Source organism: Panthera uncia, chromosome A2, assembly GCF_023721935.1.
Source record: "Panthera uncia isolate 11264 chromosome A2, Puncia_PCG_1.0, whole genome shotgun sequence".
NCBI classification, from domain to species: domain Eukaryota; kingdom Metazoa; phylum Chordata; class Mammalia; order Carnivora; family Felidae; genus Panthera; species Panthera uncia.
The window spans coordinates 9,917,197-9,931,148 of NC_064816.1; the positions used below are offsets into that span (position 1 = coordinate 9,917,197).

Below are 13,952 nucleotides of genomic sequence, written 5' to 3' on the forward strand. Positions count from 1 at the left end.
TGACATGCACACACGCGCGCACACACACACACACACACACCTAATACTAAGTATTGTTAAGTTCAAACACACATCATTACTTTTTGCAATGCTTTCAACAAAACTTGTCACAAGATATTTTGTTAAATTTTGTTGGGTGAATAAAAAGATCTCAGGAAATTTATGGAGGAGAACATTGTTTTGAATTATGTTTTTTTATTTGGATCAAGAACTGCTAACAGTTTCAGCCTCACAGAAAACATGGAGCATTTGAGAGTCCCTGAAATTTTCTGGTACATATTCGAGATTGGTAGTGAATGTGTAAGAATTAATGAGTGCATCATGTTGAAAACACAGCATTGCTCTTAATTCTATGATCACAGCTGGTGCCTTATCAATGCTCTTATCTCTGTTCCAGCTGTTTTCATCAGTTACATGGAAGGAAGAAATCAAACTCACGTTACAGAATTTATCCTCCTGGGACTCTCAGGCCAGGGGGAACAGCAGTCTCTGCTCTTTTGGCTGTTCCTGTCCATGTACCTGGTCACCTTCACTGGGAACCTGCTCATGATCCTGGCCATTATCACGGACCCCCACCTCCACACGCCCATGTACTTCTTCCTCTCCAACCTGTCCTTTTCAGACATCTGTTTCACCTCCACCACCATCCCAAAGATGCTGCTGAACATCCAGACGCAGAGCAAAGTGATCACCTTCGAAGGCTGCCTCAGTCAGATGTACTTTTTCATGCTTCTTGGAGTATTAGACAACATACTCTTGACAGTGATGGCCTATGACCGGTTTGTGGCCATCTGTCACCCATTGCACTACATGGTCATCATGAATCCCAAGTTCTGTGGCATCCTGCTCCTGGGATCCTGGATACTGAGTGTTCTTGACTCTCTATTACATGACTTACTGATTTTGCGACTCTCTTTTTGCACAGAGCTGGAAATCCTTCACTTTTTCTGTGAACTTAAGCAGGTGATCCAACTTGCTTGCTCTGATAGGTTCCTCAATGACCTGGCAGTGTATTTGGTAAGTGGACTTCTGGGTGTTGTTCCACTCACTGGTATCCTGTTCTCTTACTCTAGAATTGTCACTTCCATTTTGAGAATTTCATCAGTGAGGGGCAAGTATAAAGCATTTTCCACGTGTGGGTCTCATCTCTCAGTGGTCTCTTTGTTCTATGCTACAGGCCTTGGGGTGTATCTGAGTTCTGCTGCTGCACAAAACTCCAGGGCAAGTGCCATAGCCTCAGTCATGTACACGGTGGTGACACCCGTGTTGAACCCCTTCATCTATGGCCTGAGGAACAGAGACATCAAGCAAGCCCTGGGAAAACTCTTTAGCAGAGGGACGTTCTCTGCATATAGGATTCTTTGTTTTAAGGTAAAGTTATGAATAACAGGGCTTAAAACCCTAGAAGACCTAGATCATGTTATTTAACTCAATTCAGAGACTGACAATCTGCAGTTTATCTTTCTACAGTATTCAGTTGCTAAAAGTTTTTCATACACTATAAGCAACATTTCTTCTGAATTTTTTTAAAGTTTATTATTCATTTTGAGAGAGAGGGAGCAAGAGCGTGTGGGAGGAGCAGATACAGATTGAAGATATATCCTATACTGTGTCCATATTGTCAGCGCAGAACCTGAAGTGGGGCTCAATCTCAGAAAGCATGAGATCTTGAGGTAAAGCGAAATCAAGTGTTGGACGCTCAACTGACTGAGCCACCCAGGCACCTGTCTTCTGCATTTTAAAAAGTTTTTACGCCTCTCATTAAATTCCATTGCATGGGTTTAAAAATATTTTTTATTGTTTATTCATATTCTGTGTGTGGATGTGTGTGTGTGTTTGTGTGAGAGTGAGAGAGAGACAGAGAGAGACAGAGAGAGACAGCGTAGTGGGGGAGGGGCAGAGAGAGAGGGAGACACAGAATCAGAAGCAGGCTCCAGGCTCTGAGCTGTCAGCACAGAGCAAGACGCAGGATTTTAAACCATGAATTGTGAGATCATGAGCTGAGCGAAAGTCAGACACTCAACCAGCTGCACTACCACGTGCCCCCATTGCATGGATTTTTAAGAACATAGACATAATACAGCAAATTAAATACTTATAATGTGATAGGAAAAGCAGTGGAGCAAATGTGAAATACTTCTTCTTTGGGTTGAAAGCACGTATTTGTTAGTGTCTCTGCTTTTGGAAGAAAATCTTTGAACATATCAGAGGTTGTATACAAGTTTCCAGGGTTTTATGTCAATCTACCTTGGAAGACAATCACATCTACAGGAGCAGAGGCACCTGGAACCCTGTGTGATTAGTTTACAATAATCCACCTTCAGGAGGCAATCGTTAGTTTTCCCTCACACAGTCCAAAACATAAATGAAGTGTGAAGGTAATAGAATCGCAACTCCTGATGTTTCCGGCCTTGAAGGTGTCATTCTTGGTGGTTTCCCAGGGATGCGTTATTATTTTTCCTTTAATGTTTTGGTAGGCAGCAACGCTGTCCTGTGATTTCCCTCAGCACCTCCTAATAATAGTAATAGGCTCTTCACAGATCTCACACACAATATGGCTACTCTGCCTATTGCCACCGCCATCTTTTCTAATGCTGCATCCCAGAAATTAGGCAGTGTGAGCAGGAGACACTCAAGGACCTAACCTGTGTTGTGTGAGACAGACTAAGACGAATGTCTCCTTATCACCTGACTCCGGAAGCCACCACTGGGAATGTCAGCCATAACGGTAATTTCCTCTTACCTGATTCACAGTGTTCCAGCTAAACGTCCACAGGTCCCTCCAAACACTAGTATGCAGATAAATGTTCATGGACCTATCTCTTAGAAGCAAAGACGAAAAGAAACAGGGAAAGCAGGAAGAAAGGAAGAAAATGAGAAGAAAGGATTAAGAAGAGAGCTTACTCTTCTTAACATTTGCCAGTTTCTATGGGATAATTGCTCTCATCTTGCCCAATATCAAGGTGTCAATTTTAGTTCAGAACCACAGTCCTCATGAACCATTATAAGCTAGCCAGTGCCATCATCTCAGAGCCTTTGGGTTGGGTTTGGAGGAAATGTAAAGCATTTGTTGCCGTTTTACAGCCTTCCATCAGGTGTAAATGGTTCCATCAATCGAAGATCTGGGCAGTGAACATACTCAGGACTGATAGTCCGGTAGAGATTATGACCCTTCATTGTGGTGACTCAGGTCAATCTTTTCTTCATGATCATTGGAGATGGTGTTTTTTGTTTTTATTTCTTGGTTTTGGTTAGCTTATATTTTTAGTTACACAAATCGGGTGTGCCCTTAGTAAGCTGCCCATTATATTTTTGCGTGGAAATGCTGAACTCTGCTAGTGCAGAGCCTGATAGGGGGTTCAAACTCACAAATTGTTAGATCATGACCTGAGCCAAAATCAAGAGTTGAATGCCTAACAGACTGAGCCACCCAGGCACCCCTGAAATTCTTTTAAAGTATGTCTCTCTTTTTTTCATCTTTTTTTTTTTTTTTGGTCAGTGTGAAATATACATAAAATTTTTATTTTAAACACTTTGAAATATACTTATGGGGCCTTAAGCACTTTCCCACAGTTGAGCAGCCACCACTTCTATCCACCTCCAGAACTCTCTCATATTCTCAAAATGAGCCTCTGTCTACTTGAAATACTAAGTTTGTATTGCCCCTCTGCCCAGCCCCTGTCTCCCACCACCCTACCCTCTGTCTCTAAAACTGTTCACTCTAGGTATCTCATATATGTGTAATTGTATAATATTGGTCCTTTTGTGCCGGCTTTCTTTCAGTTAGCCTAATGTTTGTGAGGTTCACCCAAGTTGTAGCCCGTGCCAGAATTCCACCCATTGTAAAGGCTGAATGATGTTCCACTCTATGTGTTCACCACACTTTGTTCGTCCGTGAGTTTGTTGATGGACATCCAGGCTGTCTCCACGTTTTGGTGACTGTGAACAAAGGTGATCATTCTATGTTTACACTTTGAGGAACCGGCACAATCTTTTCTACGGTAGCTGTGCCACGTTTCATTGGCATCAGCAAGTGCCACCAGGTTGCAATTTCTCCTTATCCTCACCAACAGTTATTTTTTGTTTTGGGGTTTAACAATAGACATTCTAGTACGCATTATACCGTACTATACATTCTAGTATGCATTCTAGTAGGCATTCTAGTACCCATTATACTATACTATAATCACATTGTAGGTTTGATTTGCATTCCCTAATGATTAGTCATGTTGTGCGTCTAAGTAGCCATGCCTCGATCTTCTTTGGAGAAGTGTCTATTTGAGTCCATAGTCCATGTTCTTTTTATTTCACCATTACTTTTGTTTTTAAATTTATTTAAAAATTTTAATTCCAGTACAGTTAACATACAGTGTAATATTAGTTTCAGGTGTACAATATAGTGATTCGGCACTTTTGTACAACACCCGGTGCTCATCATGACAAGGACACTCCTTAATCCCCATCACCTATTTCACCCATCCCCCACGCGTCACCCTCTGGTAACTATCAGTTGGTTCTCTATATAGTTAAGAGTCTGTTTCTTGGTTTGCCTTTTTTCCCTTTGCTCATTTGTATTGTTTCTTGAATTCCACATGTGCGTGAACTCCTATGGTATTTGTCTTTCTCTGAATTGCTGATTTCGTTTAGTAATACTCTCTAGCTCCGTGGACCTGATGCCAAATGCAAGATGTCATTTTTGTTTTCACTGGCTGAAAAATATTCCATCGTGTGTCTACATGTACCGTATCTTCTTTTTTCATTCACATATTGGTTGACACTTGGGCTGCTGCCACCCTTTGGTTATCGCAAATGATACTACTATAAATATAGAGGTGCAAGTGTCCCTTTGAATTTTTTTTTTTTTTGGTATGTTTTGGGTAATGACCCAGTAGTGCAATTACTGGATTGTGGGGAAGCTTTATTGATGCCTTGAAGGAACCTCTATACTCTTTTCCACGGTGGTGGCTCCAGTTTTGATTCCCACCAACAATACCAGAGGGTTCCCTTTTTTCCCCAAACCATTACTCACACTGGTTGTTTCTATTTTTAAAAAATTTTTAACGTTTTTTTATTATGGAAGCATTGAATCCCTGTATAGTACACCAGAAACTAATATTACAGTGTATGTTAAGTAACTGGGATTTAAATAAAAGGATTTCGTTAAAATTTTTTTAATGTTTATTTCTTTTTGAGAGGGAGAGAGAGAGAGAGAGAGAGAGAGAGAGAGAGAGAGACAGATAATGAGCAGGGAAGGGACAGAGAGGAAGACCCAGAATCTGAAGTGGGCTCCAGGCTCCAAGATGACAGCACAGAGCCTGACGTGGGGCTCGAACTCACAAACCATGAGATCATGACCTGAGCCGAAGTTGGACACTTAACTGATTGAGCCATTCAGGCACCCCAAAAGGATTGGCTTTTTAAAATTGAATTGTTTGGGGGTTTTAGCTGTGGAATTTTTGAAAATTTTTACATATTTTGGATATTAATCTGTTACCAGGTGTGTGCTTTGTCAATCTTTTTTCCATTTTGTTGGTTGCCTTTTTACTTTGTGCCCTTTCATGCACAAAAATTTTAATTCTGCCAAAATAATTGCTTCTCTAATTGCCTGTGTCTTTGGTGTTCTAAACAGGAAATCTTTGTCCAATCTAGTGTCATAAAGATGTACCTCTGTATTTTCTTTTTAGTGCCTATAGGTATATTTCTTATGCTTCAGCCTGTGATCCATTTCGAGTCATGTTGGTAGATGGTGGACAGAACAGTTAGCTTCATATTTTTGCATGGGGATATCCAGGTTTTCCATCACCATGACTTGAAAAGGCTGTCTATTTACTACTGAACTGTCCTGGCACTCTTGGCAAAAATCATTCAATCATCATATTTGAGTTTATTTCAGGGGCCCCTCGTTTTCCATTGAGTTATATTTCTGTTTTTGTCGCTGTTGTTGGAAACAGATCAGTTTGAAATTATAATGTGGTAAATCTGAAAATCATATTTTCTCCCTTCCCTGGGCATTATTTATATTGAGGTATAATTTACAAGTGTTGTATTAATTTGACGTGTACAATGTAATGCTTAACAATTCTATACACTGTTCAGTGCTCAAGGACATCAGTGTATTCTTAATACCCTTTATCTATCTCACCCATCCCCACCCACATTCCCTCTTGCAACCACCTATTTGTTTTCTGTGTTAAAGAGTCTGTGTTTATGTCTGTCTTTTCTTGTTTGGTCCTTTCTTTTAATTCTTATATTCCACATATGAGTGACATCAAATGGTATTTGTCTTTCTCTGGCTGGCTCATTTCACTCGGCACTCTGCCCTCTAGGTGCATCCAATTGCATTCTTACATAATATTTTATTATGTCTTTTCACCTTTTAAAAGTGTCCATTCCTTCCCTATTTTTCCATCTACAGTTTTCTTTGACTATTGTCATATCAAGAGTCTGTGTCTAACATGATTGCATGGTGAGTTTTCCACAGGGAGGACTTGATCCTCGACATCTCATCATGAAATCTGCACTGAAACTCCACTATTTTCATAAGTATGTGTCAAACCTGTAGCAAAAATACAAGCATCTCTTCTCTCTGCAGGCTAACTGCTCAGGGTCATGTTTGAATTGTCCTACTTGCCCCCTGATTATTGGCCAGCAAGTATGAAGTATTTCCCACATTGGCTGCCCAGATACTTCCTCTTGGAGTGCCTTATCCCCTTCTCCCTCATCAAGAGTTGGGACAAAGAGAAGCTTGTTTGTGCGGCCTTCACTCAACTCTTCTGGAAAAGTTGACTAGGGTTGTATTCTTTTTCTGATGTGTCAGTGCCCCTTCAGGGTAGTTCATTCATGTATGTTTTATTTTCAAATTTATATTTTAGGTGGTTAACATAGAGTGCAATACTGGTTTCAGGAGGAGAATTCAGTAATTCATCACTTCCATACAGCACCAGGTGCTCATCAAAAGTGCTCTCCTTAACCCAACACTCATCTAGCCCATCTCCCTCCCACCTTCCTCCATCTGACTATTGTCTCTTGTGGTCTCTTTCCCTTTCTCCTCTTTCCCCCTTCACACACGTTCATTTGTTTTGTTAATTCAATTCCAATATGGGCGAAATCATGTGGTAGTTGTCTTTCTCGGATTCTTATCTCTGTTCACATAATACATTCTACCTCCATCCACGTCACTGCAAATGGCAAATTTGCATTTATTTTTATGTTTCTTGTCCTGTTGAGACTGTGAGGTCCTCAATAGAAAGGACCCTTCTTACACTTGTCTTCCTCCTACCACGTTGCTTAGTGCCTACTGCCCCACAGCTGCTAATGAGCAGTTTAGAGGATGCCCAAAAGCAAATGGTCAAGTGATGTTAAAAAGATATTGCCCACATTGAAGGAGAATGAGAAACAGGAAGAAAAGAGAAGCACTGTGGGGCCTGGGGGTTCCATGATTGTGAGCTAACAGAAGGGGTACAGATGGGAGAAAGAAGAGATTTAGGATACACAGAATTCTTCAAAACCAGAATTGGATAGTTACTACAGTGGCTATGGCTTATTAATGAGAACCTCTAAAGACAGGGCACCTCCTTCTGGGATAAGAGAGTTAAAATGGGATAAGAGACAATCTGGGAATGCCAAGTCTGTGTCCCCATACCCACAATGGGATAAGTTTGCATTCTTCTTTTCTCTCCTAGCGCTAGAGATCCAAGTCTTGTAAAGGGAAGAGAGACAAAAGAATATCTCATTAATGAGACTCATGGGAATTCATTCCCTACAGCTACAGAAATTAAAATGCCTTTGCTGCACCCATGAAGTCGACTCTTGTAATCTCAGGTGATATGAACACATAGCTGTGTCCTCCAGAGCCTTCATGAGTGGGGCCATGTCTTTTTCCCTTCCTAAGGATATAACTTCCAACACATCACTCATCCATGGGAGAGACTGGGTCATTGATCTCCCGCTGTTCTGTGCTAACATCTGGGTGAGCCATGGCCTCTTCAGAAGTGCTGGGAAAATGAGTTATGATGGGAGGGTCCCCTTGTATCGGTAGTTATTTTGGGGGCCTCAACAGGGACAATAAATTAAGGAGAGTTTAGTAATGTCAAGCCCTGCCCATGAGGCTTTGATTCTGGAGGGCAACTCTGGATACACTAAACCATTTCTCCCTGATCCGTCTCCTCCAAGGTTAGTGCTTCATCAATGGGCCTTCATCTCTCAACAGTCTTTCCTCTGTTTTTATTGTTGCTTCTTCCATTGTTGGGAGTGACTGTTTATTGTTATTGAAACGGTGGTTAATAGCAGTCATTCAAGACACATTTTTTCAGAAACTTATGTATGGTAGACAGTACCATGTATTCTGGGACTAAATAAATGACTACGACAGTATTTCTTTTCTCAAGATACTCACTTGAGAAACAGAATGAGAGATGTAAAAATAAATTAATGTTATAATGTGAAATTGCATTGAAATCTGGGGAAGCAGATCCCCCAAAGTTGACTGTTGATTTTATTCTTAATTGTTTTCAAAAAGAGGACTCTTTCACGGGAGTCAGTGAACACTTCATAGACAAGCCTGTAGGTACTTAGCCTTGACGTTAGTGTTGGGGTCCTTCCAAGGGACAAGGGAGGTGAGAAGTCCAGGGAGAAACAGCAGAGGGGGAAATTTAGAGATGAAGGAAAGCGGAAGTTGTGCTGCTGTTATTAGAAATACTCCTTACTGTCTCACCAACAATCAGGAGCAGGGTCTACAATCTGCAGAATGAACCCATAGAAGCCTGGCTGGGTAGGCATCAGTCAGATGACCAAAGAAATGTATGTTTTGGCTGGAGGGTTGAAATTTAACTCTGAAACTAGTAAAGAGTACGTGCAGGCTTTGTGTCAGGAGATTAACTATGAACAGGTACTCTCTATGTAAAAATGACCCAGTATTGTGAGGAAAAAATTATTGCTGCATTCAGGGTGTGAGAAGCATATTTAGGGATAAAAATGGCACCACGAGCGTGGCAGGAGAGGCAAGACGGGTCTCTGAGGGGGTGGCAATCGTGGATACAAAACCTCAGATGGATTTTTTTTATTCATTCTTAAATGTTTACTAGAAACAATGCCAGATATCTATAGTCATCAAGTTATTGAAATGTTTCCCAAACTATTTCTGTGGTATCATTATTTTATTTTATTGATGGAAAGCGACAGCAGTGATACTGCTTATACACAGCAAATAATGGAGCCTGGAGCTCTTCACGCTCAGAGCTCAGTGCTCCCAAAGCTTTGCATTTCATTAATATCTCTCATTTTTCATCCCCTTTAATATTTGAACAGTTGTCCATTTACAGAAACAATTTGCTGTGATAGATCAGGGAGTTATCATAAGCCCCCTCCCCAGTTTCTGCTGTTTTGATCACAGCCTATCTCTTCCACATGTTAGTTTCAATTCTCATATCTCCTGAGCCTCCACACATAGTGACTGTGTCTCAGGCTTGCTTTATGATTGAAGCGATTGATAGTTCTGAGGACTACTGGTCAGGTGTTCTGTAAAATAATCTCCTTTTGGACACACCTTATTATTCTCTTTTTCCTGACTATACCGGGACTGTGGAAGTTGGACCGGAAGACCAGAGAGGGAAACTGCCCTGCTCATCTCGTGACATCAAGGGTGCACACTGTCAACATGACTATTTCTCATTGGGGTTGCTATTGATGCCGGCTGTGACAGGGTTTGTCAGATTTCTCTTTCTCCTTTCTTTCCATCCTGTCCTCCTGTAGCGACTTTCTATGCAGCCCCATCTTAAAGCAGGGTGAGTTCTCTCACACCTCCTTAAGAGTAGAATATTTCTGTAAATCATTGGTTTTCTTCTGCACTTGATGTTGTGTCTTCCATATTTATTTTTCAAGTATTTACATTATATGCCCTGGGTTATAACACAATACTACTTTATTTTGGTGCTCTAATTGGTCTTACTTTGCATTGGGGAGCTTCTTCAGTTAGCTGACATGTCCCTATCATTCTTGACTATTGGGGGTAGCAGTCTTACAGGAAGAGATGCTTCAACCTGAGCATACTGTATTTTCCTCTGAGCCCTACAAGCAGTCATTTCTGCGAGGAGCCCTGTTTTATTTTATTGGATCATGGGATGAGATTCAAGATCTTGGTGCCTGGTGGCATATTGCTACCAGGGTCTCTATATCTCCTCGATTGACCTGGCAAGGACACAGGAGTGCTTACTACTCTGTGTACATGCAGACATCCATACATGAGTCTATATGTAACCCTCTGTATTTTTATATAAGCTAAAGCAAGTTCATACTGATGGCACCAACTCTAATCACCAAAGGATTATAAGAGCTATGCCACCTTGCTTACATGTAAAATACCACATCACATGTGATACCTCATTCCCACCATTTACTCTCCATTTCCTTACATGCTCAACTTCAGTTAACATGTGCAGAAGTATCAGCGTCGTTAACAATACCCCACGGGATGCATTTTATCAAGTGTAGAGCAGTGCTTCTGTGCAATTTCTTTTATGTCTGGTTTTACGGTCTTTTCTTTTTCCCCAGATCTTGTTTTTCTGCACTTCTTTTTGCCCTCCTGTTTCACTGAGATTGTCTCATACAATTGTAATAGAGTTAGATTGTTTAACTTCCACATGATCCACTCCATTCTAGGATTCCATCAGCCACCTGAGTTTTATGTTTGTTTTGATTTACACTCTGCAAAAGTGCTGAATTCGTTTATTACTCCAACGGTTTTTCTTGTTTTTAATGCTATATTTTTTTTTTTTAAAATACGATCACCTTCTTTGGGAAGAGAAATCATATTACATCTTCCATTCTAATTTTGATGCCTTTTGTTTCCTTTTACTTTTCTTTCTTTTTTTTGCTTAGTTGCTCTGTCTGGAACATGCAATGCCATGTTGCATAAAAGGTATGAAACAGACATGCTTATCTTGCTTTATCTTAGTGGTTGCTCTCAGTGTTTCACTGTTGAGAAGGATTTTAGAGGTGGGTTTTCATATATGACCTATTTCGTGTTGTGGAACTATCCTTCTGTTCATAGTTTCTGGACAGTTATTACTATCAAGGTATGCACCATTTTGTCACGTTTTATTTACCATATGTTGAGATAATCATATGCTTTTATCCTTCTTTTTGTCAACCTGTCGTATTACACCAAGGGAGATTTATTAGTTAAACCATCCTTGCCTTCCAGGAATAAATCCCACTTGGTCAGGATGCATAATCTTTTTCTACATCATGATCAAAGGCTGATGTGCTTGAATTAGTACTATTTAGTCGAAGATTTTCACATAAATATTCTTTGGGAATATCATTTTGTACTTTTCTTTTCTTGCAGTGCCTCTTCTTGGCTTTGGTACAGTGCAATGGTGGCCTGAACAATTAAAGTAGGAAGTGTTTCCCATTTGAATTTTTTGGAAGCAGTTGAGAAAGATTAATGGTAATTCTTCTAATTCTGGGTGGTTCTCGTGATTCATAGCTGTGACTACTCTACTGGAATGCCTACAACAAAATACAATTCTCATCAGAGAAAGAAACTCTTTGACTAATGGCATAGCCCGTCCCCTGATTTCTAAAAAGTTGTGCTTCAGCTGTAAGAGTACACGGTACCACAATAATGGAGAACTCTCTGTTGCTTTCCCTACCCACGTGTGTGTGTGTGTGTGTGTGTGTGTGTGTGTGTGTGTGTAGAACAAAGAGAATTTATTAGTGAAGTACACACATATTAAGCATTTGTAGCAAGCTGAAGCTGTCTTATGAGGTAAAAACTACAGAAATTACACCAACTGGAGACCTAGAGTAAAGGTAGAGAGAAAGAGAATTATGGAGGAATGAATTATGTTCCATTAGTATACATTACATAAAATGTATCGTGTTGTAGACAGACATTATATATAACATATAAATATAAAAACGACACTGAACTGTTGTGTCCACTGCCTTAGAATGTTTCTAAAGATGCAGGAGGCTTTGAGCTCTTCTCTCTTGTTTGTTTGTCTCTTCTCTCTCCCATTGTGTTACCTGCTCTGCTCACAACTTTTTCTTTGATGTTGCCTGATGGTTTCCGGTGAGCTCTTGACTGAAGGCCTTTGCATATGCGGTTTCTCTGGCTTAACTGGTTTTCTCAAAGTAATTGGGAAGGTTCATATATCCCTTAGTTTTCTAGGTCAGAAGCCCCTGTTTGACTTGACACATTGGCAAGTTTCCCTTCTACTTAGACTAATTTTTCCTGAATTATTTTACTTATTAGTTGTAACCACCACTTAAAACATCATTTATTCATTTATTAATATTCTATTCCTCCCTCTTCACACACATAAACGTCTAAGACTCAGTGTTGTTAAGGGCAAACACCCATCACTACTTTTTGTAATGCTTTCAACATTATTTGTTACAAGATATTTTTGTTAAATTTTGTTGGGCGAAAAAATCTCAGGAAATTTATGGAGAACACTGCTTTGAAATTATTTTGATTCAGAACAAGAATTGTGAACAGTTTCAGACTCACGGAAAACATGGAGCATTTGAGAGTCCCTGAAATTTTCTGGTACATATTCTAGATTGGTAGGGAATGTGTAAGAATTAATGGGTGAAGTGTGTTGAAAACGAAGCATTTCTTTCAATACTGTGATCACTGCTGGTGTCTTTACAATGTTCTTGTCTCTGTTCCAGCTGTTTTCGTCAGTTACATGGAAGAAAGAAATCAAACCTGTGCCACACAATTTATTCTCCTGGGACTCTCAGATGAGGGGGGGCTGCAGTCACTTCTCTTTTGGGTGTTCCTGTCCATGTACCTGGTCACCTTCACTGGGAACCTGCTCATGATCCTGGCCATTATCACGGACCCCCGCCTCCACACGCCCATGTACTTCTTCCTCTCCAACCTGTCCTTTTCAGACATCTGTTTCACCTCCACCACCGTCCCAAAGATGCTGCTGAACATCCAGACGCAGAGCAAAGTGATCACCTATGAAGGCTGCCTCAGCCAGATGTACTTTTTCATGCTTTTTGGAGTATTAGATAACATACTCTTGACAGTGATGGCCTATGACCGGTTTGTGGCCATCTGTCAGCCACTGCACTACATGGTCATCATGAACCCCAAGTTCTGTGGCATCCTGCTCCTGGTATGCTGGTTATTGGGTGTTTTTTACTCTCTATTACTTGACTTACTGATTTTGCGACTCTCTTTTTGCACAGAGCTGGAAATCCTTCACTTTTTCTGTGAACTTAAGCAGGTGATCCAACTTGCTTACTCTGATACTTTCCTCAATGACCTGGCAGTGTATTTGGTAAGTGGACTTCTGGGTGTTGTTCCACTCACTGGTATCCTGTTCTCTTACTCTAGAATTGTCACTTCCATTTTGAGAATTTCATCAGTGAGGGGCAAGTATAAAGCATTTTCCACGTGTGGGTCTCATCTCTCAGTGGTCTCTTTGTTCTATGGCACATGCCTTGGGGTGTATCTGAGTTCTGCTGCTGCACAAAACTCCAGGGCAAGTGCCATAGCCTCAGTCATGTACACGGTGGTGACACCCATGTTGAACCCCTTCATCTATGGTCTGAGGAACAGAGACATCAAGCAAGCCCTGAGAAATCTCTTTAGCCGAGAGACATTGTCTGCATGTAGGATTCTTTGTTGCAAGATAAAGACTTGAGTAACCGGGCTTAAAACCCTAGAAGACCTAGATCATGATATTTGTATCAGTTCAGAGGCTGACAGTCTGCAGTTTATCTTTCTACAGTATTCGGTTGCTAGAAATTTTTCATACTTTATGCACAAGTATTTCTTCTGTAGTTTGTAAGGTATTTATTTTGAGAGAGAGTAAGAGCAAGTGGTGAGGGTGAGAGAGATTGAGGGAATATCACAAGCCATGTCCATGCTATCAGCACAGAGCCTGAAGTGGGGCTCAATGTCAGAAATTTTGAGATCATGACTTGGACCA

The 13,952-nt window shown here is 40.7% G+C and overlaps 2 protein-coding genes across 2 annotated transcripts; both read left to right on the plus strand.

The window, feature by feature from the left end:
* Nucleotides 1-383: 383 nt before the first annotated feature.
* On the plus strand, nt 384-1,375 carry LOC125930966 (olfactory receptor 7C1-like). Its single transcript, XM_049643123.1, is given in 2 exon segments — nt 384-1,335; nt 1,337-1,375. Coding segments are annotated over 2 exon segments (960 nt in total). The 5' UTR covers nt 384-414.
* Nucleotides 1,376-12,683: 11,308 nt separating this feature from the next.
* Nucleotides 12,684-13,692, plus strand: LOC125930967 (olfactory receptor 7A10-like). The gene has a single exon (XM_049643124.1). The coding sequence runs from the start codon at nt 12,696-12,698 to the stop codon at nt 13,662-13,664; it is 969 nt and encodes a 322-aa protein (XP_049499081.1). The 5' UTR covers nt 12,684-12,695; the 3' UTR covers nt 13,665-13,692.
* Nucleotides 13,693-13,952: the final 260 nt, after the last annotated feature.

Bases quoted from the DNA above. Each gene is read 5' to 3' on its own strand.
- LOC125930967 (XM_049643124.1), top strand. From the start codon at position 12,696: ATGGAAGAAAGAAATCAAACCTGTGCCACACAATTTATTCTCCTGGGA.